This window comes from Syngnathus leptorhynchus, chromosome 20 (genome assembly GCF_054491065.1).
Source record: "Syngnathus leptorhynchus isolate UIUO chromosome 20, UIUO_Slep, whole genome shotgun sequence".
Lineage (NCBI taxonomy): Eukaryota > Metazoa > Chordata > Actinopteri > Syngnathiformes > Syngnathidae > Syngnathus > Syngnathus leptorhynchus.
In genome coordinates, this window is record NC_141214.1 from 3,129,113 (window position 1) to 3,153,450 (window position 24,338).

Genomic DNA, 24,338 nt, shown 5'->3' on the forward strand with positions numbered 1-24,338 from the left:
TCTTTGTGTGTTCATTTTCCGAGTGGATCGATTTGACACTCGAAACACTTTCATGCACACGCACTGAAAACTGCCGCAAATGAGAAAAGCAAAGTGCCTTTATTATAATCAACATGCAATTTACAGGGAAAACACTTCACAGATTAGTGTCTACAACACACATCTAGCTATCCCTGCAAAACTCTTTACAATTTAGGAAGGTTAATAAGAAATTATTACAATTAGTTCATTATTTATGCCCCAAAAAGAATCATGTAGAAAAAAAAACAGCCCATGAAATGACAGAAATACTTTATTTCATAACCAGCAAGCCTCTATGAAGGATTAGCGAGCAGAATTAATCATGCATTAATGCAAAACACAAACAAGGAAACTAATATGGATGTGAATCGTCAATACAAAGTGCAATGCTAGTTTTCAGAATACATTCATCACACTTGCTAGTTATCCAAATAAGGTATCGTGTCATTTCTTTAAGTTGGCTGAGGTCTGCATGCTGGTTCAGTAAACTCGTTTCCTATAAAGAACTGTAAGCTAGTATTAATTCCCAAGTTCATACCATCATGGCCAAACATGCAATAGTCATTGATGGCGTTCAAACAAGCTATTTCTCTGAGCTAGACAAATGTCTATGTATTTACATGAATGCATAATTGCATTTTTTGTGTAAACATATGATATAGCAAGTTTATTGTCAGGGACTGAAGGTCCTCGTTGACTCATAGTCCGACATACATTTGGGTTTGATGCCTTTAGCGTTATAGTAATCCACCACTTGGTTCGGGACTTCTGCCAGAACACTTTTCGCCAGGGCAGCTGGGGACGCCTGCCAATCCAGACAGATAGAGAGAGAGAGGGAGAGAGAGAGGAGGAAACGGAACACGTTAAGAAGACTTTCGCATCACTGGCCATGCGTGACTCTTGCAGGCTGGAATTCACTGTTGAGCCTGATGCTGTCATAGGCCGAGCATAGTGAGACTGACGTGATCAGACAAGCTTGTTCGGGGAACCCAGAAACTTCAACACGTGGTCCTAAGGGGCTTTATTGACATATGAAAAGAGCCTATTTTATAATAAGGAAAGTGAATTTAAGATTTTTAGGAAATCTGTTTTTAATTTCATCTCCTACATTTGAACACTTTGTACTCCTTAAATGAGCTTGGTACCTTTTTGAACCTTTTGTTCATTTCGATGGACATTGGGCTGCTCCTTCTGATGTGCAAGCTTTAGCCACCAGGGGGCAGTATAATAAAGACATACACTTCAAAATGCTGAGCTGTTTTCCCTTCCCTACTGCTGGATAGTTGTGGACTTGAGGATTACTTTTATCCAAGGATGGGTTAATTATATTGACCCAGCGGATTGGATCGAAGATTGGATTTGAGCTGAAGCTGGCTGCCATTTTGAAGTCGATGTAAATTTAATGTAACGCTCTCGGGGAAAGTTTTGTATCTCCCAAAACACGGCTGTAAATGCCAAAAGCCAAACATTTACAGCAGGCTTAAGTTTTCAGCACATCCACCACACGCATCCCAGTTTCTTGGCTCTCTCTATCTCAACATAATTCCCCGAGACACTGCACCATCAAAGTCCGCCCCCTCTAATTCCCCCCCCCCCATCCCTCCGCTCCTCGCTACCTGATACATCCAACTCGGCCTGTCACACACTTGCTCGCTCCTCTTAATCTCCTCTGAAAAGAAACGACAGAGCAGAAAATCACCTCTCCACCTCTGTCACACACTCCCTTGCTCCCTTTTGTCATTAGCTCCACTCTCTTGTTGACCCTCTCCTCCTCTGCCAAAACACCCACGCTCCAACCGACCATGCCTCCACCTCCGCACCGACTGTTTATTCCCACCACCCGCACATCCCGTTGTCAATAACGTTCAACTTTCCGTGTTTATTGAGTCGCCGTCCGCCCCACTGTTTGCTTTGAACGTAATTGGTTGATTTCTCAACCTGCCACAGAGTAAACTTAGCGTGACAAATCTAGTCAAACAGGACCTGTCAAAGCTTGGCTAAATCAATGCCAACGCGTACACAAATAGACACAGACGGATCACTGATGTGCTTATTATCACGCCCCGCTCACCACATTTGATCATCGTGCTATACTTGCGGAGGAGAGTAAGGGAGACACCCACATGCTTGAAATCCTTGAAGGGGACAAACTGGACGATGTCTCGGAGGACGGGCTCGCCCTTGGGAGAACGCAGGATGCCGTCGTCGCCGTCCAAAATCTGCATGTCGGTGAAGTCGGCGTTGCCCACCCCGACGATGATGACCGACATGGGGAGGTGGGAAGCGTGGACGATGGCTTCCCGCGTGTCGGCCATGTCGGTGATGACGCCGTCTGTCAGAATGAGGAGGATGAAATATTCCTATACGGGAGGGGAGGCATTTGAGAAAGGGAAGGGATGTGGAGAGGCATGTTTGATCAAAAAGGAGGGAGCAAAGCAGAGATGCAGGTAAACACAATGACTATGGAGCATATAAAAAAAAAGTAGCCTATTTTTTTTCTCTTTTTTTCTCACCATGGCCTCTTTGGTGTGCATCTCCTCAGAGGCGGACGAGGCTACTTTCTGGATGATCGGTGCGATATTGGTGGGCCCGTATAGCTGAATCTTGGGAAGACAATTCTGGTAGGCCTCAACCACACCTTGAATCCCTGCGACACGCATACAAATAAAAATTATGCTGTCTTGTTCATTTACTAATCATTCACGTTCTTCTCGTGTGCAAGATGACAGGAGTATTTTTTTTTTTTGGTGTTATAATCCTCACAAAGCAATGATAGCACATCCAAGCTCACAGTGAGAAAGCAGCAACGTGCAGAGAAGAGCACAGAAGACTTCTTCACACATACAGATGAGTGTTATTTTTCTCCGTGTCTTGAAATACTGACAAATCTCCCAGTTGGATGCGTGTGCGTGCGAGCATGTGCGATACAAGAGGAGAAAAATTGGCCCGACTTTTTGGAGGAAGTGACACCGGGAGAACTATATCCATCCCGTGAATGTGGCTAGAAAAGCCAAGTATTGTGACTGAACATCTCACCGGCACATTCGGGATTGTCTTCATCAAAGTTCACGGCGAAATCGTGTGACACCTTCACGCGGGCAGAGAAAACAGGGCCTTACTGTTACCGTTTCATTTGCGAGGGAAAAACTTGTAATACACACACGCAGGCCACCTACCTTGAAGTCGGGCGGTATTAAAGCTCCAAAACCAAAAGCTGGGAACATTTTATCGCTGGAGAGACCCCATGATTCATTGAAGAGACAAGAAAGAGAAAATAAGATGAAAGGAGTTGGAATTCATAATTTTGTGGCATGTGTGTCTCCAAATGAGGTGAATGGTTGGAGTGCTGGCTGTACCTGTCATAGTCTTGGCAGATCTCCCCCACGGCCACTAAAGCTTTGAGATACTCATTGGGTTGGTAGGGGTGGATGTAATGGAGGGAGCAGCTGTTTCGTGGATCCCCATTGGATGCTGTGAAGTCTATCGCCACCTGGGACACACACACACACACACGTGCACGAGCGTACATAAAGCACGGCGGCAGCACGAGCGCTTCCCGTTTGGTGAAGATTCGATTTGACGGAACTCACAGTGAACTGGATTTGACAGCCTCCCATGATATAATCCAAGAACGAATACATTTTGATGATCTGTCAAGGGAAATATGTTTTAGGAGCAATCAACTGGAGAAAGTTGTTGCACTCGGAGGAAAGGTGTCAGCGAGCATAGCAATGGTCATTCGTTTGCTGGACTAGTTATAATTTACACCTGTGAAAAAAAAAAATAGTCCGGCTGTTTGGTTATTATTGAGGTTGTTAAATAAAATAACCGCGTCTGACGAAAGTGAGCAACGATGGAGTAAATCAATTGATAGACGATGTTAATAAAAGGCAGTTTACCTTACAGTGGTTAAGAAAGATGACTCCGGAGTTTCTGTAATTCTTCTTTTTCATCTGATATTTAGGATTGATGCATTCCCACTGAATGATAGAGATGATTATAAAACTTTTCAGCATAAAAGGCTGGCATTCAGAAAATGGAATGACATAACAGTATCCAAAGTGATTTTTTTGTTCGTGAATATCAATCTTTTATTTCATATCTAAAATGTCACTCCGAAATCAACAAAGTGCAATTTTTAAATATGAGACTCAAAGATGAAAATCCTTGAACATCTTGTGTGTCCCTGAATTGATCTGAAATTATTATTTTTTTGTGTGTGCGTGTCCTTCACACTGTGAGGGGAACAAATTGCTGTCAAAGCAAAGTGAAGTGGAGCAGCATATTAGATGTTGATATCTTTTTTTTTTTTTTTCTTCATAAAGTTGCTTCTCACAGCAAACCAAATATTTACCAGTGTGTCAAAACTAGCATCATTTTTTTCTCACCTGCTTGCCCTCCTGCTCTGCCTTCATCTCCTTAAATGTGGTTTGGAACTCCCCAATAAAATCATGCTTTCCATTCGAGTCCCAGTCCCAAACGGTGCACTGTAACAGACAGAGCGCCCCCCAGTTAGAGAGCAGCATCACCTGAGTAAACACACACACACATGAACGGGCGCGGGAAAATGCCATGTTGAATGATTGATAACGAGGTGTTGGTGGGGGGGCGATGGAGCGGTGAAATATTAATCTGAGGATGCTGAGAAGGATGTGGCCTAAGAGACACCGGGTTTTGTGTGTGTGGGTGTGTGTGTGTTGTGGTATGTTTGTGTGTGAGCTCCCAAAGGAACCAGTGAACAAGATAAATGGCTGCAATCGGTAAGAAAAAGCAAGAGTCAGCAGGCCAACGGTGCGCTTAACACACACACCAAAAAAAACACGCCATTCTTTAATTTTAAAGCGGCTCAAGGCAACGTTTGTTTTGTTGTAAAAATCGATAGGATGTAGCGAAAGGCAAAAACACAAAGATAGCTTTGAAGAGCGCCCGTGACCTTTTGACGATGAGGTTACGCTAACAACTAGCAATCACAACTAATTACTAAGCTTGATTGAAAACATCAACCGCTGGTAATCCTCTTATTTCCCGATTTAAGTGCCCGAACCTAAAGTGTCATGTTTGGTGGTTGCGTTCTTGACTCGGCCCCCTTGACGCTAATTTGTGTACGTGTCGTTTCCACTTCAGCGACAGACACAAGGTTAGGAGGAAAAAAAAAATAAAAAAATAATTTCATTCACTGAGCTTAACAATGGGAGGTAAGTAGAGCTGCAGAAAAACACGCTCAAAGATAAAAGCGACAGATTTATGCATTGGTGAACCCAAGGCGATGGCGGCAAGATAGAAATCTGGGCCCTGCCATTTCTCACTATAGAGCCAATACTTCATACAGGTAGCCCGGGAAACCATTGCCGATGGCGTCGATGTGTGTGCGTTAGCCCTTTCTTCCCGCTGTCAGGATCCATGCAGAGTTAAGACGCTCTGAATATTTAATGAGCAAGCTCATGTTTATTCATGGGCCAAGGATTGCGTTGGAAGTCGATGTGTCCACTCGTTTACACAAATCTATTCTGGCAAGCAAAAGGTGAAAGTTTAGCAGTTTGAGCTCTTTTCACGCCGCTCTTGTTCTTAAAATAACACAGAGACATGAAATTGAGAACATGACCTGATGTCAACTTTTGGCTTGGTTGGTGACTTCTTCCTGTAAAGCAATTTCCCCCCCCAAAAAAACAATGACGGATATTTTTTTAAAAAGAGATTGAGATAAGAGTTTCTCAACAACAAATGGTATGAGAGAAAATTAAAGTTATAAAATATAAAATGCAGGTTTTTTTTTGTTTTATGATTTTATAAGGATGGTGTTAAAAAGTTAGGAATACACAGTCGGGACTCATTTGCATCCTGTGCCTAGAAGGAAATGGTCCTACCAATAAAAATTATGAAAACAGAATAAATAAAAAAAAAAAAAAAGTTGACCATTTTAAAGACCGGTTATAAATAATAACAATCACAGACTCACCTTTAACTCTCTTTCCTGGTCTCCGCTGCAGAGCGTGTTGAAGGAAACTTTGAAGGATTTCCAAACGGGGCTCAAGTTGTTCATGACCGTCTGAATAAATCAGTCAACAAGAAAAACACACACACACACAAACAAGACTTTTAATACTCCCCAGAGATTTGGTCATTAACCCTTTCTTTTTGTGAGCATGTGGATTACCTCTGTCCGGTGTACAAGAGACTCACTCCCGTCATCATTTATCCTAAAAATCTCCAGGAATGGATCTGACTTGCTGAAGAAGTCCTTCAAAGTGGGAAATAAATCATCATTCATACTCTAAAAAGCAATCATTATTTCTCGCTCAGTGTTTCACTTTAAATTGTCCATCTCTCCCTTGGTTACAGTTCCCCGAAGGCACAAAGTGTTTGGATTAGTCATTCATGACTGTGCCTGTGCGCATGCACAAGAGGCTTGGAAATTAATATAGTTATCTCCGCGCCTGAGATAGTAGGGGTTACTCAAGGTGTCCAATATCTCAGCGGGCCTCTTTTACATTCAACGTTGGATTTGCATGTATTGTATGCCAACAAGGAACTCCCCACCAGGTCGTACCAACCTTATCGTCGAGTTTACGAGCACTGAAGGAGAGTTCCACGTAGTCGTCGTTACCAGACAGCTCCTCCGCCGTCACCTTTGGGGTTAAAGTGAGAGAAAATCGGGATGGAAGTGATCACAATAATTGTTATTCTGATGGGATGTGAGGAAGTGTGTCATACCATTATGGAAGATTTTCCGGCAGTGTTTCCTTGTTTGAGGAGCGATTTGGTGAGCTTCCTTTGTGAGACGATCTGAAAGCGATAGAGAAAATATTAGAAGGAAATTTGCTATTTTTTCAAATTTATAGGAAATAAAAGCAGGCTTCTTTTTTTTTTTTTTTTTTTTTTGCTAACGGCTGACAGATTACTAAAAGCATATTGTTGTTGCTTCAATGACTAATCTGAAAGCGGTGCAAAATAAATGTAAGCCACCTTGTGACACAATGTTCCCGTGGCTTTTCCAAGCGGATTTGTGCCTCTGGTGTTTTTGACGCTGCACTACCATCAAGCAGTATGTGACTCCAATGGCAAAAAAAAAAAAAAAGCTCTTTACAAGACTTGTATTGAAACTGCTGTTGGCTTTATGTTATTCAATTTCAGTAAACCTCTGGCGAACACTTGGAAAAAGAAAAATCCTCTTTTTTTTATGTTAGTAATCCTAGTTCACTATTGTTTATCCCCCCAGCTTTGTTCTCTACAAAAAAGCACATTTTATAGTTTTGTCGTCTTTGTGGCAAACCAGAATTTAAAATGCTTAGCTAGCATATCCTGAGGATTAGTTTAGGTCATCTGTCTTTTTTTTTTAATGAGCGCGATGCCCATTTTCTCCTCTAATTGCCCTTGTATAATGAGGGAAACTCCGTAATAAAAGTACACATTTAAATATTGATTGCGCCGCTATTAACAAGGAACCACCACATATAAATTGATAGTGTGAAAAAAAACCCGATATGGTCACTAGAGAGGTTCCACTTCACTTGGCAACTAATGTGTCCTTGAGCAAAGCACGAAATCCCCTTTTCTTTTATGATATAGGATGTAAATGAACAAATTCTGTGCACATTCCTGAACAAAATTGGTTTTAAGCGGCCCGCTACGGCAAGCTGGGGCTCAAGGACATCTATCCCATAATGTTAGTGACAGTAGCTGACTTCAGGCAAAAAAACATCCCATTGGGATTCCATGCACTGCGGTGCGGTTCTTTGCCTCCCTATTGCCGCAATAATAGGACACAATTGTGCGATGCACGATTAAAAGCTCGGTGGACCGAATTGCAAATTGAGTCTCTTGTTTTAGTGCATTGCTGCATTGTATTAGATCATGATTTAAATCCCTTTGTTCATATTCATATAATTACGGCAGTCAGATTCGAAAATCTGTTATGCTGAAATTGAATAGACACTCGGGTTTGACATTTGACCTGTCCCAAGGTGCACTCCATGGCCCCGAGAAAGTCAGCATCACGGAGGCCGTTGTTGCCCGAACTGATGTCGTGAAGTTCAAAACGCAGCCTTTGGACCTCCTCAAAGTAGTAATCCACCAGAAAGATCTTGGAGAAGACCGGGCTGCTACTACTGCGGATCACCTCTGTTCGGTCCACCTTTCCGACACACACAAAATCATTTGTACAAATCAGATTCTTGTTATTTTTCTCATCTCGCAGTTATTCATGATATCCATCCATCCATTTTCTAAATCGCGCTTGTCTTTATGAGGAAGATGAAAATTGACATTCATAAATGCTGATTGACGTGACAAAGTGTTGTGTCGCTTTGAAAATTGATGAAGCTAAGTAAGCCTGGATTCATTCTCCTTTAGTGTCTCCTTTAGCCTTTTGGTGCAGTGCAGATACAAAACAAAATGACCCAAATCAAGGATTAGTTCAATCGGAATTTTATTTACGTCCGCGCGACTGTAACGCATAGCTCAAATAAATCGACTTCGACTGTACACAACCGGCCGTTCTATCCTTAAAGGTGCAATTAGATCCAATTCCCATATAGCAAGTGTTCCATTTTTATTGTGGTGGATTTTTAATGTGTTATTTTGTGGTTCCTCAGAACTGTACAAAATACAGGATGTCATTAAATATCCAGCACACTGCCGGTGCGCATTGATTGCAAATCAGCCGACTCCTCAGCGCCGCGGTCGTTACAAATACAATTAGATAGCGCTACATTGTGCAGACTTATCAACTAGCTGTTTGACTACACGGAGAATATAATTGTTCAAATGTTCTTCTCTCCCCAAGGAAGAAAGGAACAGAAGGATAAATCAGCCTACTGGGCTTTTGTTAACTTGTGTGCATGTTTACTGTCACACACACACATTAGCACAATGTGAAGGTCATGCAAGTAGTGCTTCAGTGTGTGTAGCGTCTCGTTCTCGCCAGATTATGTAAAGGGACGACGTGCAAACTGTATTTGAAAAGAAGGAAGTGTGCTGAGCAGTATGATTTTTTTTGGGTTGTTGTTGATGAGAATCCATTTTGCCCTGATAGCCTACTTTTTTCTTTTGCTACATCAACCCTAATATTAGAAGTCAAAGTCAAAAACATCTGGGTCAATCTTGGGTGCATTTCATGTACTTTACCTCAAACCACTGGCCATGAGACTGCATCTTCAGAACCACGCAAGGGTCGGGTTTGGAGAGGGCGTCTCGGTCTGAGATTCCCCGACAGGCCACTCTCAGCTCCACTTTGGTTAGGCACGGAGAGCTGATGAAGCCCAGCGTGGCCTCTGCAGACTCGTAGATATTACTCATCGTGAATGCACAAACACGCGCTAAAAGGAGAGAGAAAGAGAGAATAACAGATGTAATTGTGCAGTTTTAGATGGATGGATGGACAGATTTCAATCAAATCCATCTTTCCAGTTAATTTGGCAATATTTAAAAAACAAAAAAGTCCGTCTTAAAATACCCTAGAGTATCATCCATTAATGTCTTTTAATTACTCTAATAAATGTTAATATGCTAACTAAGATTTGTCAAGACAGATCAATTTGACATCTGTTTAAAGCCAATATTGAATTTATTGCTGCGGAAGACAAATGGATAAAAGTGCACAGATCCATTTTGCGGCCTCCAGACAGTTTGTCTCACCACACGTCAGTCGATGTGCTAATGTAGATGGTGGAAAGTGAATATAAATGTGGTGGTCTGGTAACATCACCCTTAGGGACTTAAGCTCCTGGAACTGGGTCTGACTCTGACCTGGATCTCACTCCGCCCCCCCGTCCTCAATAATTCATGTTTCTTGGGTTTGTGTGTGTTGGTCGGTGCTGAGTATTTTTAGCAAAGTGGAACCGAATGGGCTCACTGACATGCGGACATGGATGCAAGCATATGACAGATGTGTGACAACTGATGCCACGGAAAATAAAAGCAATGATGTAATGATAACCGTAGAACAAAACTGTGAGTCAGACAGATGACAACACAATGACAAAACTGTTCAAGTGAAGAGAAAAATCTCATTTTCGGTAGGTGACGGATTTTCTGTCAAAAAACAAACCAATGTAGCAACAAACAAAAAACTGACTTACTTTATTTGGCCACATAAAATGATATTGCAGGTTGGCAGTGGCACTAGGGGGGCTTAACACTCATCTCTGTACTTCAACCAAAAATCAGGATGGATGTTTCTTCAACGCTCATTCTCGCCGCACTCTGCCAATCAATCGAGTGCTCTACCTTGCCTGTGTACGACCATTCACCTTTGGCAACGCACGTGCCGCTCTGACAGATGTGACATAAATGATTCAGTCACAGGAAGCATCAAGTCCACTGCTATTTCTCTTATTGATTACCAGACGAGGTGCAATGCTATTGCCTTTTCGTGGGCTTCACGCAACTCGAGGTGGGTTCATAGTCATGACTGAGAAGACAAAATTGTCTTCAGCTGACTGACAAGACACCCAAAATTGATTTATAGGATGGGTATCAGGACACAGTAGTTAGAGATGAGGAGTGAGGGAGGGAGGAAGAGAGAGGATTACATTGGGGAGGGCAAGGGGGTGACAGAGGATGAAAGAAAGAGAAGAAACAAGCAGTGGTGTGAAAAAAGATTACAGAGCTTCTCTTCTTTTCTTCAAATTGAAGCAACAGCTTTTTTTAAATTTTATGTTGTGAGATTTGAATTTGCGGCTTTTGATATTTATAAGCAAAGGCCCGCTAAGCATAGAAGATTTTTTTTTAAATCTAACTCCACCACATGATGCTAAAATGTACATACGTTGCAAAAAAATTTTTTTGCAAAGCATGCAACCCACTTTTCATGCACGATGCAGAAGAGGCAGCTTCCGTGCACAAAACTCACCCCACTGAGACTTGGAGAGAAGATCGGAGCAAGCCGAAGAACTTCCACGCTGCTGATGTGACAATCAGGGGCACCTACCTCGCCGTCTCCGGACCCATTTCCCTCCTCCTCTCACACGCTTTTGTCTATCAGGATTTCAGTCACCCACAAGCCTGCAGAGCTGAGGATGGATGCCGCTGACAACCAAGAATTAGAACCGCATTCAAATTCCCAGCGGGCAAGCGCGGCCAGGGCGCGCTCCTTTCCCTGAGTTCACTCTGGATGAAAAATGGGAGAAGGAGGGGGGCGGTGCGCCACTTAACCGGAGTTTGTAATCCGCTGAGTCCACCGGGGGGCCGCGGGGAGCGCGCAGCATCCAGGGACCTCGCTCGACTGGCAGTGCGGTGCATCAGCGTCATCTAGTGGCCACATGGGTGATAGTGTTACTTCTCTGATTCTCCAATTTGATTGGCTTGGATGCGCTTCAGCGGTTTTATAATAAGCAATGACCGCGCACCTGAGACCGGTTGGTGGTCCATAGAAAAGGAGCCTCCAGTAGCAAGATGAGTTTTCTGGGAAGGAATTAAAACTGGTCAAATATAGCACTCTCAAATGTGGCTGATATTTAGATTGATCATAAAGTAGGCCATTGTATGCTATATATTTATAAGCTATCCCCCCCCCCCCCCCTGTATTTTCAGCATTTGCTATCAGACACTTTCCAAAAAATAAGCATCCTTTACAAATACAATACAGATTTTGTTTTATGGAGCAGAGTAGTACACCACTGGTGACAGAAGTACTACCAAAAATTGCTACTAAATGGAGTCAGCGGAGGATAGTGACTAAAGTATTATAATTTAATGAAACACGTGTTGGAATTTAGGGAGCCAATGTAGGTCAGTGCGTCTGATAGTGAAAAATACATCTGGTGAACATGTGCTTTGAAATGATCTGTATTTCTATGAGACTTTGTGGTCACTCCATCAATTTTAATGCATGCATTGCAAGTTTGGCCAAATGGGATGAACATAAAAGCAAGCGGCTTATGATTTGCAGCATCAAACCATTTGGGTTTTAAGCTTTATCATGAGGTCACATGGACAATAGCCAATATAAAAGATCACCAAAAAAGCACGAGCAAACATTTGCACGACAATTTTGTCACGCTGATGGTGAGGTCAACCCATATTTTGGAGCGAGTGCGCACCCTATCTTTGTGCGCTACGACCACGCCCCGGCCCCCACCGCGCAGTCAGTGCACCAGGCTAAAGCTAAGCTAACGGTACATCCGGGCACTCTGCTCCGTTGACAACCCCTGCGAAGATGGCGACTACAGGGAGGAGTGCATTATTATCCTCCACCTTAACTGGATCCAAGACCACGCTGGAGAACCCGGAGGAGGATGACGGGCAGAATTTATGGTGCGTGTGCAATTTCTTTGAAATGCAACTCATCGATGGCGGAGATGCCTCGAGAGGCTAAAGCTCAATTCTTCCGGCGAGGAGATTGGTTTGACAGCTAGCCGCCTGCTAACTAGGCTGGCTAGCATCAGCACCAGACTGGTGACAGTGGATCGAGCTTACTCAACCTGTTATTCAATGAATCATGAATAGTTGTGGGATAATCGTCGTCTTATGTCTGCAGGTCGACTATCTTGAGCGAAGTGTCAACACATTCAAGATCAAAGCTACCATCCGGAAAAAATGTCCTGGTTATGGGTGGGTACTGTATTTGTGCAACCTAATAACTCAAATGCTTACAAATGAATTGAGAGTAAATATCAGATGTGTCAGAGGTGACGATACGTTTGCACACAGGTGCATTACCTGAGTGTGGACTATACACTGCAAGTCATTGTTAGCATGCTAGTGGCTATAAGAGTAGTGATGCTGAGCAGAGGATGCCAACCTGAAAAAATGAACATAAACGCCCTACTTTTGATGCGATACGCTCATGCAGGGTTAAGCGGCTGCCTTGGATGGCGCGCGAGTTTAGTGATGTGGCAGACATGGTGGTCAAGTTGAGTCTCAATCAAAACATCAGCGCTGTATAGAGTCCCTCTGTCTGCATGAGTGGTCACGGTGCAGTTGACGCAGCACAACAGCGATAAAATTGGCTCTTAAAAATGTATAGGTTAGGTGCATTTTCTTTAGTACCTGGAATGAAGGTAAATCTTTTCTCTCGCTTCATAAGCACCAGCGGCGTCTGCAACAATAACCCACCAAGTGACCGGCCATCTGAAAACATCAGATAAAGCAATAAGAAATCCTCAATAGTGTCTGTTTAAAAAAATACTTCAGTGATACTAGAAATTCTAAGAACAATTTTTTTTGTTTTTTTTTTTAAACTCACCCTGTAAAGGTATGATTTGAAAACACAAAATATATAACAGTAAGTATGTAACTTGTGTGTTTAGGGGAAGTTGGCTCGGGGAAAACCACCCTGGTTGCCAAGTTACAAGGAGTTGAAGAGTACATGAAAGGTCGAGGTCTAGAATATCTCTACATCAATGTCCATGATGACGACATTGACGGTATCTCACACGATTTCTTCTTCTTTCATTTATCTCAAAATGTTTTGTTGTTAATTTTCCCTTCTAACGTTGATGTTTTGTGTTTAGACCACACGAGGTGTAACGCATGGGTGTTAGACGGAGACTTGTACCACAAAGGTCTACAGGGAGTCGCCGTACCGGTAGATGCCATCAGCAACACGTTACTGGTCATAACGGTTGACATGTCGCGGCCGTGGAACGCGCTGGATTCCCTGCAGAAGTGGGCGGCGGTCGCGAGGGAACACGTCGACAAACTACGAATCCCTCCGGAAACGTTGCGGGAGCTCGAGCACAGACGTGAGAAATATTGCCGCTTTAAGCAATGAAATGCTGACGATAACGATACGTCGTCTGTGTGTAGTTGTAAAACAGTTTCAGGAATACACAGAGCCGGGTAGCGGGGAGGACGGGACCTCGCAGAGAAGAGCCGAAGATGAGGAAAGTGTGCTGCTGCCATTAGGAGACAACACACTCACGCACAACCTGGGCATACCAATGGTGGTGGTTTGCACGAAGGTATGTTTACTCACTAAGTCTACAAATAATTAGACATGGTGTGAACTGTTTGGTTATGTAATAATGAGATCATGCAATGAATAGTCGGATCGGTGCCGATTCGTTCCGCATTGCCCTCTATCTGACATCTGTCTGTCCCTCGTAGTGTGATGCCATCAGCACTTTGGAGAAGGAGCACGACTACAGAGACGAACACCTGGACTTTATCCAGTCCCACATCCGACAGTTCTGTCTACAGTGTATCCTTGGTTTTCAATTTGAATGTAATTTAGTTTGGCCAAACAACAACAACCTTGACCGAGGTAACAGACGGAGCGTCTCTTATTTACACATCAGTGAAGGAGATGAAGAACCTCGATGTGCTATATAAATATCTGGTCCATAGACTTTACGGCTTTCCATTCCACTGCCCTGCGCAAGTGGTGGAAAGAGATGCGGTCTTCATGTAAGTGCGCGTGTACCTGAGGTTACGCTGCATCTCTCGATTTATGTGCAATGGGTTTAATTTAACGGTCAAGAAATAACCCTTTTAACCCTTCGTCAGTCCCTCAGGTTGGGATAATGAAAAGAAGATTGCAATACTTCACGAGAACTTCCAGACAATAAAGACAGATGACGGTTTCGAGGATGTGATCGTCAAACCGCCAGTCAGAAAGGTAGCGGCATTAGCTAAGTAATATCAAATCAGAAAAAAAGTTTGTGTAGTAAAGTGTTTTTTTTGGGGCGGGGGGTTATCTCCCATCAGATTGTCCATGAAAAGGAGATTCAGGCTGAAGATGACCAAGTGTTTCTGGTAAAATTGCAAGTAAGCAAATGTGCCAAATGTTGTGAAAGTAAACACACAAATATTAAGATGATTATTTGTACTCTTTTTTTTTTTTTTTTCTGTAGTCACTGCTCGCCAAACAGCCAGCTGTTACTGTTGGTCGACCAGTGGTAAGAGTACTTTTATTTTTTTCCACCTTACTTGATCCGACCCACAAAAAAAAACCTGATTCCATTCAAAGGACACCACAAGCAGAGCACCCAGCGGTTCACCGCGGACAAGCAACCGTTCTGCAGCCGCCAATGTCGCCAACGCCATGCCACAGTCAGGTAGACAAATCTGCCATCATGAAGCAGTTAAAATGATTCTTTTTTTTTTTTTTAATGCATTTTGTTTTTTTCCTCCAGGTCAAACCAGTGAGGGTGTCTTGGCTAACTTCTTCAACAGTCTACTGACAAAGAAAGCAGGGACAGGAGGAGCCGGAACGGCAGGAGGTGGCAACAACACGCCAGGGACAGTACGCAAATCAGGTGAGAAGGTTTTTTTTGTGACCTTTGGCTTATGTGAGCATTCAGTCTTCCCACGATCCTGTCATTACTCATCCCTGCCTATTTTTGACTTGATTTCTCACTCCTCTCTTCCAATCCCTAACATCACACTTCAGTTCTTGTATCGATCACACGGTAAAATCGTGAAAAGTTTTTTTTTTAAATTTTTTTAACCACATTCCTCGTTTTTCCTCTTCGATCTCACTCTTAACGTCACTCACGTGTGTGTGTGTGTGCCCCAGTCAGAGGATGTTGGCCCCGATAAGGTGTGTGTGAGCAAGACAATCTTGGATTATCGTTGCTCGATTATTGCTCTTATTTTTCCGTCTCCTTGCTGAGCCTTTTAACACAATCCAAGCATGAAGGAACCAACCACAGCTGCACCCATTTTGCGAGCAATTTTGAATCCGGTATTTGCATAAATCTAGAACGAAGCACTTATTAAAAAAAGAAACCCAAAAAGTATGTTATTGTTTTAAGGCATGTTGCCTTGCATTTGTTTGCATTTACCTGTGCCACACACATTACAGATGATTCCAAATATGGCTGGCATACCCGAATATTAAAATATCTTTAATTATACCTTGTTCAAATGGTGATTTAAAAAAAAAAAAAAAAAAACATTTACCTGGAGTAATAATTTGCTGCCCAATTCAACGAGGGTCACAATGTTCTTATTTTCATGTGTAAATGTGCATCCCTCCAGCGCAATGACTTGGAATTGTTTGATTAATTATTGCACTGGCTGATAAAGTGATGCATGCTCCAAGAATGAAGACGTGACCCCCCCCCGCCCCCACCATAGCAAATCTAATGACTTGTTTTTCACCGCTGCAGGCTCAAAATTGGGCCTGAGCGATGTACAGGCGGAGCTAGACCGCATATCCAACCGAGAGACGGACTTGGACTTGCCCAATGCCAACGAGACCGCCGCCAGCGACGGCCAAGACACATGAAGACCATGGCGCTTCAATCCACCCTGTTCTACTTCTCTCCTCCACCTCAACCACCCTCCTTCCCTCTGCTCTGACACCTGGAAAAAAAATGGTGGACACCTAGTTTTTCTACCTATCATCTGTCACCCTTCACATGAAGACTTGTCCCATTTCTCCGTACTTTATTCCAAAACCTACCCCCACCCTTCTTATCCTACCTGGCTGTTACAATGAGGAGGGGTGGGGTGGGGGGGGGTCACTGTTAATGCAAGAATGTGTAAGGGGGACCAACATGGGGGTGATGGCTGGAATGATATTTGAAATTATTCATTGCAAGACTGATAGTGAAGGTGTTATTCCATCCATTAATTGTGATGGTTCACTTAGTGTTTTTTTTTTTTTTTTTTTTAAATGGTAGAAACTGCTGAAAGACTTTTTGAAGAAACTGCACTTAGATAATAGGATTGTTTGGCCAGTGACTTAGGCAAAGGAAGGGAGTGAGATCAAAAAAAAATATTGCCTGAAGCTATAGTTTTTGGTTGTTGTTTTTTTGCATTTGTTTTTTTTAAAGAAGGGATAAACATACCTGTGTGCGTGTGAATGTGTGTATGTATATGAGAGAGTGAAATGGAAAATGAAGGACATAAGTTTAACCTATTTGTATGTTGAAGTTCTATTTGCAAACCAAAAAAAAAAAAAGAACAAACATGACTATGCTCAACACTCACTGAAATACACTACACCACAAAGTTAAAAAAATATATATATATATTAGACTTCAGTCTAGAATGACATACACTTTTGACATTTGACCAAACTTCCTTCATGACACTTAGATAGGAATTACAAAAGGCAGGTGAGCTTTACTTGGGCAGAATGACGTACCGGTGACTTTGTAGTCAGGGTGGTGTGTGGCCAGAGGGTGTCAAAACTGTGGTCGGGTCACATCAAGAATGTACAGCCATCGTCTTGCTGATTGGTCCTGTTATTTCAAAGCTCTGTATCTGCGTTTGTATAATCAGATCTGTAAGGCAGTCAAATAAAGGTATTTATTCGGACTCATTCATTGGATGTCTTTTAATGTTGATTTTTCTTTCTCAAAACAATTACATACTGCAATTAAACAATACAAAGAGTATTGATGCTGTGAAGATGTCGGAAAGGTGTGTGCTATTCCAGTTTTAACAAAATTGGGCCTTGTGGATTTTTTTTTTTAAAACGAATGTACAGTGCAAATCCACACCCAAGGTAAAGTTTCACTACCATTAAAGTCAAAAATTTATTTACTGTTGAGTAATGAGGATACCCCGCCCTTTTCAACAGCCCCAGCAACCGCATCTTTTGTCAGACTACGCCTTTGAAATGTTTTTTTTTTTTTTAGAGCGATAAGTATCACCTAATTGCGTAATTGTCAGACCACTTTAAAAGCGCACTATTTTTCCGATTGCGGCAGAATACTGTACTGTACATGAATTTTCCTCTCGCCATCTTGTTGCTCGATCGTGCAAGCGGAAGCGATATCTTCGGCGGAGGAAGAAGCGGGTGTGGTTCGGACTTGCTCGCTTGATTCACTTAGCAGCTCTTCAATTTTTCACCCAAGCGAAGGGAGATTTTCTTCGCAGAACAAGAACGACGGAGGTGCCACTGGATTCTGGTAAAGATATCTTGCTTTGTATCGTTTGTAGATCCGTATTTACACCGTGTCACTTGAGCGATTTTTGCAGAAAATCATCTTTGGCTAGTGAGGGTGGTGGGGGGGCTCCGGTGAGGTATTCAGATTTTTGGCTGGCAGCACGGCAGGTTTAGTATGGTGGCGCCCGGATCTACTTTTTAGACGTCCTGGCTTGCTAAGATAAAATAACTGTTAAAAAAAAATCACGATCGCATGAGTGGACTTGATTTACAATTGTGACAACCCTTAGTAGTTTCACTGCAAGAGATCGCTTCTCATCTTCGACACAGAAGCTTCCAATTGTGTTTGTTTACCTTTGCTAGTAATCCTACTAGCGGTTAGCACAGTCGAGGTGAGCTAACGATGATCATCGTAACGCAATCAAAAAAAATGATCTCACGTTTAAATGGCCGGTGTTTGTTTTAGGTACTCTATTGCGTGTGTGGTTGTCACGAGGAGTCGTGGAAGCAAAAGCGGGGCGGAGGGGGGGTAGTTTCCCCATCGGAAACCTAGGCAGGCTGCTAGGTCGGAACTTGGCCGTGGTACGGGGGAGGGGGAGAAAAAATGCTTTTGAAGTGCTCTACCGCTCAATAGTGAATTGTGCTAGTTCGGGCCTGGAAATACCCACCGCTTTGCTTTTCTCGGTTAGAGGTGGAGACTCTGCATTTCCCCCCACTCTCAGTTACGACAGCGAGCAAAACAAGCGTTTGAAGTCGGGGAAGAGACTTGACGCAGGTAAATCGGTGCAAAGGGCATGCGGTGGCTTTCCGATCCAGAAACGCTGCAATCGGGTGTAACTTAACCGTGTTAAAGCAATCTTTTTTGTTTTGCATTTCTTCTGTTTGATTGTTGTTTCTTCTTCTTCGCAGACCTAGCTGCTGTGCAGGCCGAGGGCAGTCGAGAACAATGGCTACCCAGTGTAAGTTTAGAAAAGACTCTTTTTTTTTTTTAGGGGTGAACCGATACCACGCTTTTTACTTGCCGATACCAACCACTTAAACATGACACGTTTGACTGACTTTTGGGAGTAACAACTTGTCGTTAGTGATAGTTTAACATCCAACACATTTCACCTAAACCCTAACTAACTAGTTCTGAACCTACAACATGACGTATATATTTTTTTTCTCAACAACAAACCACTTTGTATGCAGGTAGATTATAATTTTTTTTCCTTTGTGACACGTTATCCTAACGCGACACTGTAGCCTTTGTCTTATCTTTCGAGCGAGGGTTGTTTTTACCGTGTGCGGCGTCGTAGTTATGGTTCCCCTCAAGGGATCTTGATGAAACCACAAAAATGTTCGATTGCTAAGGGTGTCATCGTTTGGTATGTGCTCTATCTACCTTGGTTTGAAGTCAGGAATTAAAATGCAAAACAAATTGCTTGTCTGAATGTTTTGTAACATGCTCATTTTCTTCTACTTGTTTACTGTTAATGATCATAAAGACCTGAAAAGCAACTTTTTTTTTTTTTTTAGCTGATTTGATGGAGTTGGACATGGCGATGGGAGACAGTAAGGCTGCAGTGAGCCAGTGGCAGCAGCAGTCTTACCTGGACTCAGGCATTCAGTCCGGAGTCACCACCACAGCACCGTCTTTGAGTGGCAAAGGAAATCCTGATGTTGAGGAGGATGATCCCACTTTGTACGACTGGGAGTTCAACCCGCCCTTCACCCCTGAGACTACAGGTACGCAACCTTTAGCACCAATTTCCATCTTGCTAGCTTGCAGCCACGACTTTGTTGTAACGATGTTTTCTTACCGCAGACATCGAAGGCTACGCCATGACCCGTGCCCAGCGGGTGCGTGCGGCCATGTTCCCCGAAACCTTGGAGGAAGGCATCCAGATTCCGCCGACACAGCTGGATGCCGCTCAGCCCACTGCCGTGCAGCGCCTGGCCGAGCCTTCTCAGATGCTGAAGCACGCCGTGGTCAACCTCATCAACTACCAGGATGATGCCGAGCTGGCCACTCGGGCCATCCCCGAGCTTACCAAACTGCTTAACGACGAAGACCAGGTAAGTGGAAGCGCATTCGCTGTGCAACAACAACAACAAGAAGAAAAAAACAAGACGATCTCACTGACCGTTGCCTTCCTTCCAGGTTGTGGTGAACAAGGCAGCCGTCATGGTGCATCAGTTGTCCAAGAAGGAAGCATCTCGCCACGCGCTGATGCGTTCGCCGCAGATGGTGTCGGCGGTTGTTCGAGCCATGCAGAACACCGGCGATGTGGAAACTGCTCGCTGCTCTGCCGGAACCTTGCACAACCTTTCCCACCACCGGGAGGGGCTCCTTGCCATCTTCAAGTCCGGAGGGATCCCCGCCCTGGTCAAAATGCTGGGGTTAGTAACTGATCATCGGATAAACAGGGCTTCAATGAATCGATATCTAATAGTTTGAATCATCTTTTCAGGTCGCCGGTGGACAGTGTGTTGTTCTACGCCATCACCACACTGCACAACCTCCTGCTGCACCAGGAAGGAGCTAAGATGGCGGTCCGCCTGGCCGGAGGATTGCAAAAGATGGTGGCTCTCTTGTCCAACACCAACGTCAAGTTTCTGGCCATCACAACTGACTGCCTGCAGATTCTTGCTTATGGCAACCAGGAAAGCAAGGTCTTAGATCTAACTTATTTTTCCTCTCTGCATGTACAAAGTGGTTTCTGATTACTTACATGTAAATGTGTCCTCGTTGTAGTTGATTATTCTGGCCAGTGGTGGTCCCCAAGCCCTGGTGAACATTATGAGGACCTTCACCTATGAGAAACTGCTCTGGACCACAAGCAGAGTGCTGAAGGTTCTCTCTGTTTGCTCCAGCAATAAACCTGCCATAGTTGAAGCTGGTAAGTTTATCTTCCAGGTGTAAAAATGCAAATTTATCAGGTAGCTTTTTTTGTAGTTGTGGTTTGCTACTACACATTACTCTGCTTTACTATGTGCAGGAGGTATGCAGGCCTTGGGACTCCATCTGACTGACCCCAGCCAGCGTTTGGTCCAGAACTGCCTCTGGACTCTGAGGAACCTTTCGGATGCCGCCACAAAGCAGGTATACCACACTTGGTCTTCCCTAAAGACTATTTTTTTTTCTCATGCGTCCATGACAGGCAATGAGAATGACAAAAATGTGACTCAACCTTTCGTAGGAGGGAATGGAGGGCCTCCTGGGAACCTTGGTCCAGCTTTTGGGAAGTGATGACATCAACGTGGTGACATGTGCTGCTGGCATCCTTTCCAACCTGACCTGCAACAATTACAGTAACAAACTTATGGTCTGCCAGGTACAAGACTTAATTCTCATATTTAATGCAAGAATAAAAAAAAAAATATGGTTGGGAATCACTGACCTATGCTACTAAATTTTGACATCATGTCTCAGGTTGGAGGTATTGAGGCCCTTGTGAGGACAGTACTCAGGGCGGGAGACAGAGAGGACATCACAGAGCCAGCCGTCTGTGCCCTGCGCCACCTCACCTCCCGCCACCAGGATGCAGAGATGGCCCAGAACGCCGTACGCCTTCATTACGGCCTTCCCGTGGTCGTCAAACTCCTGCACCCACCATCTCACTGGCCGCTCATCAAGGTCATTTCCTTTTTCGCAAACAGCTATCTTTAAAGTTCTCCTTCACTTTCAATCCTAACGTTTGTTTGTTTCCCCACCCCAGGCTACAGTCGGCCTGATCCGCAACCTGGCCCTTTGCCCGGCCAACCACAGCGCTCTTCGCGAGCAGGGAGCCATTCCACGTCTGGTCCAATTGCTTGTCAGAGCTCACCAGGACACCCAAAGGCGCACCAGCATGGGAGGCAACCAGCAGCAGTTTGTGGTATGGAACCAGGCCCGCTAAAAGCATTTTTTTTTTTTTTTTGTGGAGCGCATACCAGTGTTGGGCAATGGGACCTTAAAGTATAGAAAGTAAAAGACAGCGTCGAGTCCCCACAGGTGCGGCAAGGCGAAGTCAGTCAAATATTTGTTGCTTGGAAAGCAAGCACATAGCTATACTACGTTTTTTTGCCACTATATATGCAAATTGATTCATTTGCTTCAATGTCTTCAACGCTTTTTCTCCCCGCCATGTGATTTTTAATCAACAGGAAGGTGTGCGTATGGAAGAAATAGTGGAAGGCTGCACAGGAGCCCTGCACATCCTGGCACGGGACGTCCACAATAGAATTGTCATCAGAGGACTTAACACCATTCCACTCTTTGTCCAGGTTTGGAATTCAACATCAAAATGAAAAGGTTAAGCCAGACTTAAGTTGACCGTGTTGCGCTTCTGTCCAGTTGCTGTATTCTCCAGTGGAGAATATCCAGCGCGTGGCCGCCGGCGTGCTATGCGAGCTGGCTCAGGACAAGGAGGCCGCAGAGGCCATCGAAGCCGAGGGAGCCACCGCGCCGCTCACCGAGCTGCTGCACTCTCGCAACGAGGGCGTCGGTAAGTGGATTTGCTCCCCGTGAGTCCCAACAACTTTCTAGCGACTGTCAAATAATTGTTCCTCCTCTGTAGCTACCTACGCCGCAGCTGTACTGTTCCGCATGTCCGAAGACAAGCCCCAAGACTACAAGAAACGTCTCTCAGTGGAGCTGACCAGCTCCTTGTTCAGAACGGAGCCCCTGGCCTGGAATGAGGTGCTTATGAGCTGGTTTATTATCTGTCAGCATGTTATTTTAATAAACAGTTATTACTTGTTGAAGGAAGTTTCTACTCAAGTGTGCTGGTCTAATTATTATTATTATTTTTTTTATGATCTCACAGACTGGAGATCTTGGATTGGATATGGGGGCTCAGGGAGACCCTCTGGCCTACAGACAAGATGGTGAGTGCTATTTCACAATACTTTTTGTATTTTGTTGTGAGGTCAACGCAAATAAACCGGCAAGGAATTACTGAAGGCCACAACATTGATCACCCCCCCCCCCCCTTTTTTTTTTCTTTCAAACGCAGATGGAGCGTATCGGGCCTACCCTGCAGGCTACGGCCAAGACACCCTGTTGGACCCCATGATGGAGGGGGCCGACTACCACGCCGACGCTCTGCCCGATCTGGGCCACCACACCGATCCTCTCCCAGACCTCGGTCACAGCCAGGACCTGATGGACAGCAACCAGCTGGCCTGGTTTGACACCGACCTGTAGGATTGGTGAGAGCGAGCGCTTCCACCCCAATCCGCAACCCTAACCCCTTTCTAGGCAATTCTAGCTTTGAAAACAACTTAAACGATGGCAGCACTGTTGAAATGTTGTCCTGTGCTCTTTTTCAGTTGTGTTCTGATAGAGCCTGCATTGTGATTGGCCTGTAACCTGTATTGTCTCAAAGCAGCGTTTTGATTGGCTATGTAAAGTTTTGAAGGTAGAGGAAGGAACAAGGATTAGTGGAAAGTGCCTGACACCAGAAAACAAAGAAGATGGATGCCATGGGAATGTTTTAGCAAGTTGAGAAAAAAAAATTAAGGGGGGGGGGGCCTTCTATCCAGAAGGGATGTGACATCATAAGGTGGTCTCAGGCAGGTTACCTGTTTAGTTGAATGCACATGAGTTGGATCTTAAAGTTGCTAACACATGTTTTAGCCTTGCCTGTATTATCATTTTTCAGTTCTACTTTTTGTATTCTATTTTTTTCTTTTTTGTATTACTCATTCTTTGTCATGGTACTGACCCAGCTTGCCTTCACACTAGCCATCTTAATTTTGTCTTCAATGCTAATCATTTGTATTTTTTCTTTTTTTTTTTTAACAAACGTATATTACATGTAGTGTTAAGTTATAGTGATATTATACAATTTTTCTTTGGTTATGGTCGAATGTGTTAGAACACTAATAATCAGTTGTACTCGAATTAAAATGTAACATTGTGTAGTTTTTTTTTTTTATAATCAAAAATGGAGGATGATACATTCTTAATATGTGCTTCTTTAAGCATAAACTGTCAGTGTCACATGTTCTAATGAGATCACAAATTGTGGGATTTGTTGGGGGATAAATCTAGAGAAAAGTGTTTTATATGCATTCACTGGTAGGTTACTATTTTGTATGCTATCATTGGGTGTGAGAGAGAAAAGTAGTTGGCGCTACTAAACGCTAGCCAGGTTGACAAACCAGTTGAGATTCCTGCTGTGTTTCTATTGGAGACGAAGTTGTGACATGGCTGAACAATAAAGTCATTTTATTTCATTTTGTCTCCAACCTGTCTTCCATTCTTAGATTAAGTCAGTTATGACTTATGCTGAGTCTCGGCTTTTAAAACTAGACAATTATTTTGATCTATTTGTCCTTATTAATTTACATTGGATCGACGGTGATGCAAGTTTCTTATGATGTCAGTAGATGGCGGTAAGTGGCTGTCAAATTGCAAACATCCAAAATGGACCAACAAGCAAGGTTAAAAACATAAATATCTTACATTATGTACATTTCATATACATTTTGACACCACCCATTCATTTCTCATTAATTGAATACATTTTATTAAGCAATGTTTATTGTACTGTGTGGTGTGGGA

General features: G+C 43.6%; 3 protein-coding genes across 11 annotated transcripts; 2 read left to right on the forward strand and 1 right to left on the reverse strand.

The window, feature by feature from the left end:
• Positions 1-102: 102 nt before the first annotated feature.
• cpne4b (copine IVb) lies at positions 103-19,850 on the reverse strand. Of its 5 annotated transcripts, XM_085901127.1 has the most exons (22): positions 19,399-19,850; positions 17,057-17,195; positions 13,009-13,089; positions 11,367-11,421; positions 11,173-11,268; positions 10,871-11,046; positions 9,145-9,335; positions 7,973-8,152; positions 6,733-6,804; positions 6,573-6,647; positions 6,176-6,259; positions 5,978-6,067; positions 4,410-4,508; positions 3,921-4,001; positions 3,612-3,671; positions 3,378-3,511; positions 3,198-3,252; positions 3,058-3,109; positions 2,535-2,668; positions 2,145-2,381; positions 1,638-1,690; positions 103-826 (listed from the first exon to the last, which is right to left on the reverse strand). In XM_085901127.1, the coding sequence occupies exons 7-22, from the start codon at positions 9,313-9,315 to the stop codon at positions 583-585; spliced, it is 1,821 nt and encodes a 606-aa protein (XP_085757253.1). In that variant the 5' UTR covers positions 9,316-9,335; positions 10,871-11,046; positions 11,173-11,268; positions 11,367-11,421; positions 13,009-13,089; positions 17,057-17,195; positions 19,399-19,850; the 3' UTR covers positions 103-582. The 5 variants fall into 5 exon arrangements, with proteins under 5 accessions (XP_085757253.1, XP_085757252.1, XP_085757256.1 ...); XM_085901126.1 differs by having other exon boundaries at positions 10,871-11,268; XM_085901130.1 differs by lacking the exon at positions 19,399-19,850 and adding an exon at positions 18,158-18,875 and having other exon boundaries at positions 10,871-11,268.
• On the forward strand, positions 11,980-16,886 carry dync1li1 (dynein, cytoplasmic 1, light intermediate chain 1). 2 transcript variants are annotated; one of them, XM_085901133.1, is made up of 13 exons: positions 11,984-12,273; positions 12,497-12,570; positions 13,269-13,385; positions 13,473-13,703; positions 13,768-13,922; positions 14,068-14,161; positions 14,232-14,367; positions 14,467-14,578; positions 14,668-14,727; positions 14,814-14,858; positions 14,930-15,017; positions 15,096-15,218; positions 16,074-16,886. In XM_085901133.1, exons 1-13 carry the CDS (start codon positions 12,176-12,178, stop codon positions 16,190-16,192), a joined length of 1,452 nt encoding a protein of 483 aa, XP_085757259.1. In that variant the 5' UTR covers positions 11,984-12,175; the 3' UTR covers positions 16,193-16,886. The 2 variants fall into 2 exon arrangements, with proteins under 2 accessions (XP_085757258.1, XP_085757259.1); XM_085901132.1 differs by having other exon boundaries at positions 11,980-12,273; positions 14,930-15,218.
• LOC147040881 (catenin beta-1-like) lies at positions 17,617-24,010 on the forward strand. 4 transcript variants are annotated; one of them, XM_085901120.1, is made up of 17 exons: positions 17,617-17,825; positions 18,713-18,762; positions 19,325-19,534; positions 19,614-19,864; positions 19,950-20,188; positions 20,260-20,461; positions 20,544-20,688; positions 20,788-20,891; positions 20,989-21,123; positions 21,222-21,425; positions 21,508-21,666; positions 21,935-22,054; positions 22,125-22,275; positions 22,348-22,469; positions 22,597-22,657; positions 22,786-22,981; positions 23,102-24,010. In XM_085901120.1, exons 2-16 carry the CDS (start codon positions 18,750-18,752, stop codon positions 22,974-22,976), a joined length of 2,307 nt encoding a protein of 768 aa, XP_085757246.1. In that variant the 5' UTR covers positions 17,617-17,825; positions 18,713-18,749; the 3' UTR covers positions 22,977-22,981; positions 23,102-24,010. The 4 variants fall into 4 exon arrangements, with proteins under 4 accessions (XP_085757246.1, XP_085757244.1, XP_085757248.1 ...); XM_085901118.1 differs by having other exon boundaries at positions 22,786-24,010; XM_085901122.1 differs by lacking the exon at positions 17,617-17,825 and adding an exon at positions 17,944-18,195 and having other exon boundaries at positions 22,786-24,010.
• Positions 24,011-24,338: the final 328 nt, after the last annotated feature.

Excerpts from the sequence above, each read along its gene's own strand:
- cpne4b (XM_085901127.1), bottom strand. The coding sequence starts at position 9,315 with ATGAGTAATATCTACGAGTCTGCAGAGGCCACGCTGGGCTTCATCAGC. Across the intron at positions 6,068-6,175 it reads CTCTTGTACACCGGACAGAG|ACGGTCATGAACAACTTGAG; the intron begins GTAATCCACATG and ends TGATTTATTCAG. Across the intron at positions 3,672-3,920 it reads TCTTTCTTAACCACTGTAAG|ATCATCAAAATGTATTCGTT; the intron begins GTAAACTGCCTT and ends TTCCCTTGACAG.
- dync1li1 (XM_085901132.1), top strand. The coding sequence starts at position 12,176 with ATGGCGACTACAGGGAGGAGTGCATTATTATCCTCCACCTTAACTGGA. Across the intron at positions 14,162-14,231 it reads CCGACAGTTCTGTCTACAGT|ACGGAGCGTCTCTTATTTAC; the intron begins GTATCCTTGGTT and ends CCGAGGTAACAG. Across the intron at positions 14,368-14,466 it reads GAAAGAGATGCGGTCTTCAT|TCCCTCAGGTTGGGATAATG; the intron begins GTAAGTGCGCGT and ends ACCCTTCGTCAG.
- LOC147040881 (XM_085901118.1), top strand. Across the intron at positions 22,055-22,124 it reads CCATTCCACTCTTTGTCCAG|TTGCTGTATTCTCCAGTGGA; the intron begins GTTTGGAATTCA and ends GCTTCTGTCCAG. Across the intron at positions 22,470-22,596 it reads AGCCCCTGGCCTGGAATGAG|ACTGGAGATCTTGGATTGGA; the intron begins GTGCTTATGAGC and ends ATGATCTCACAG.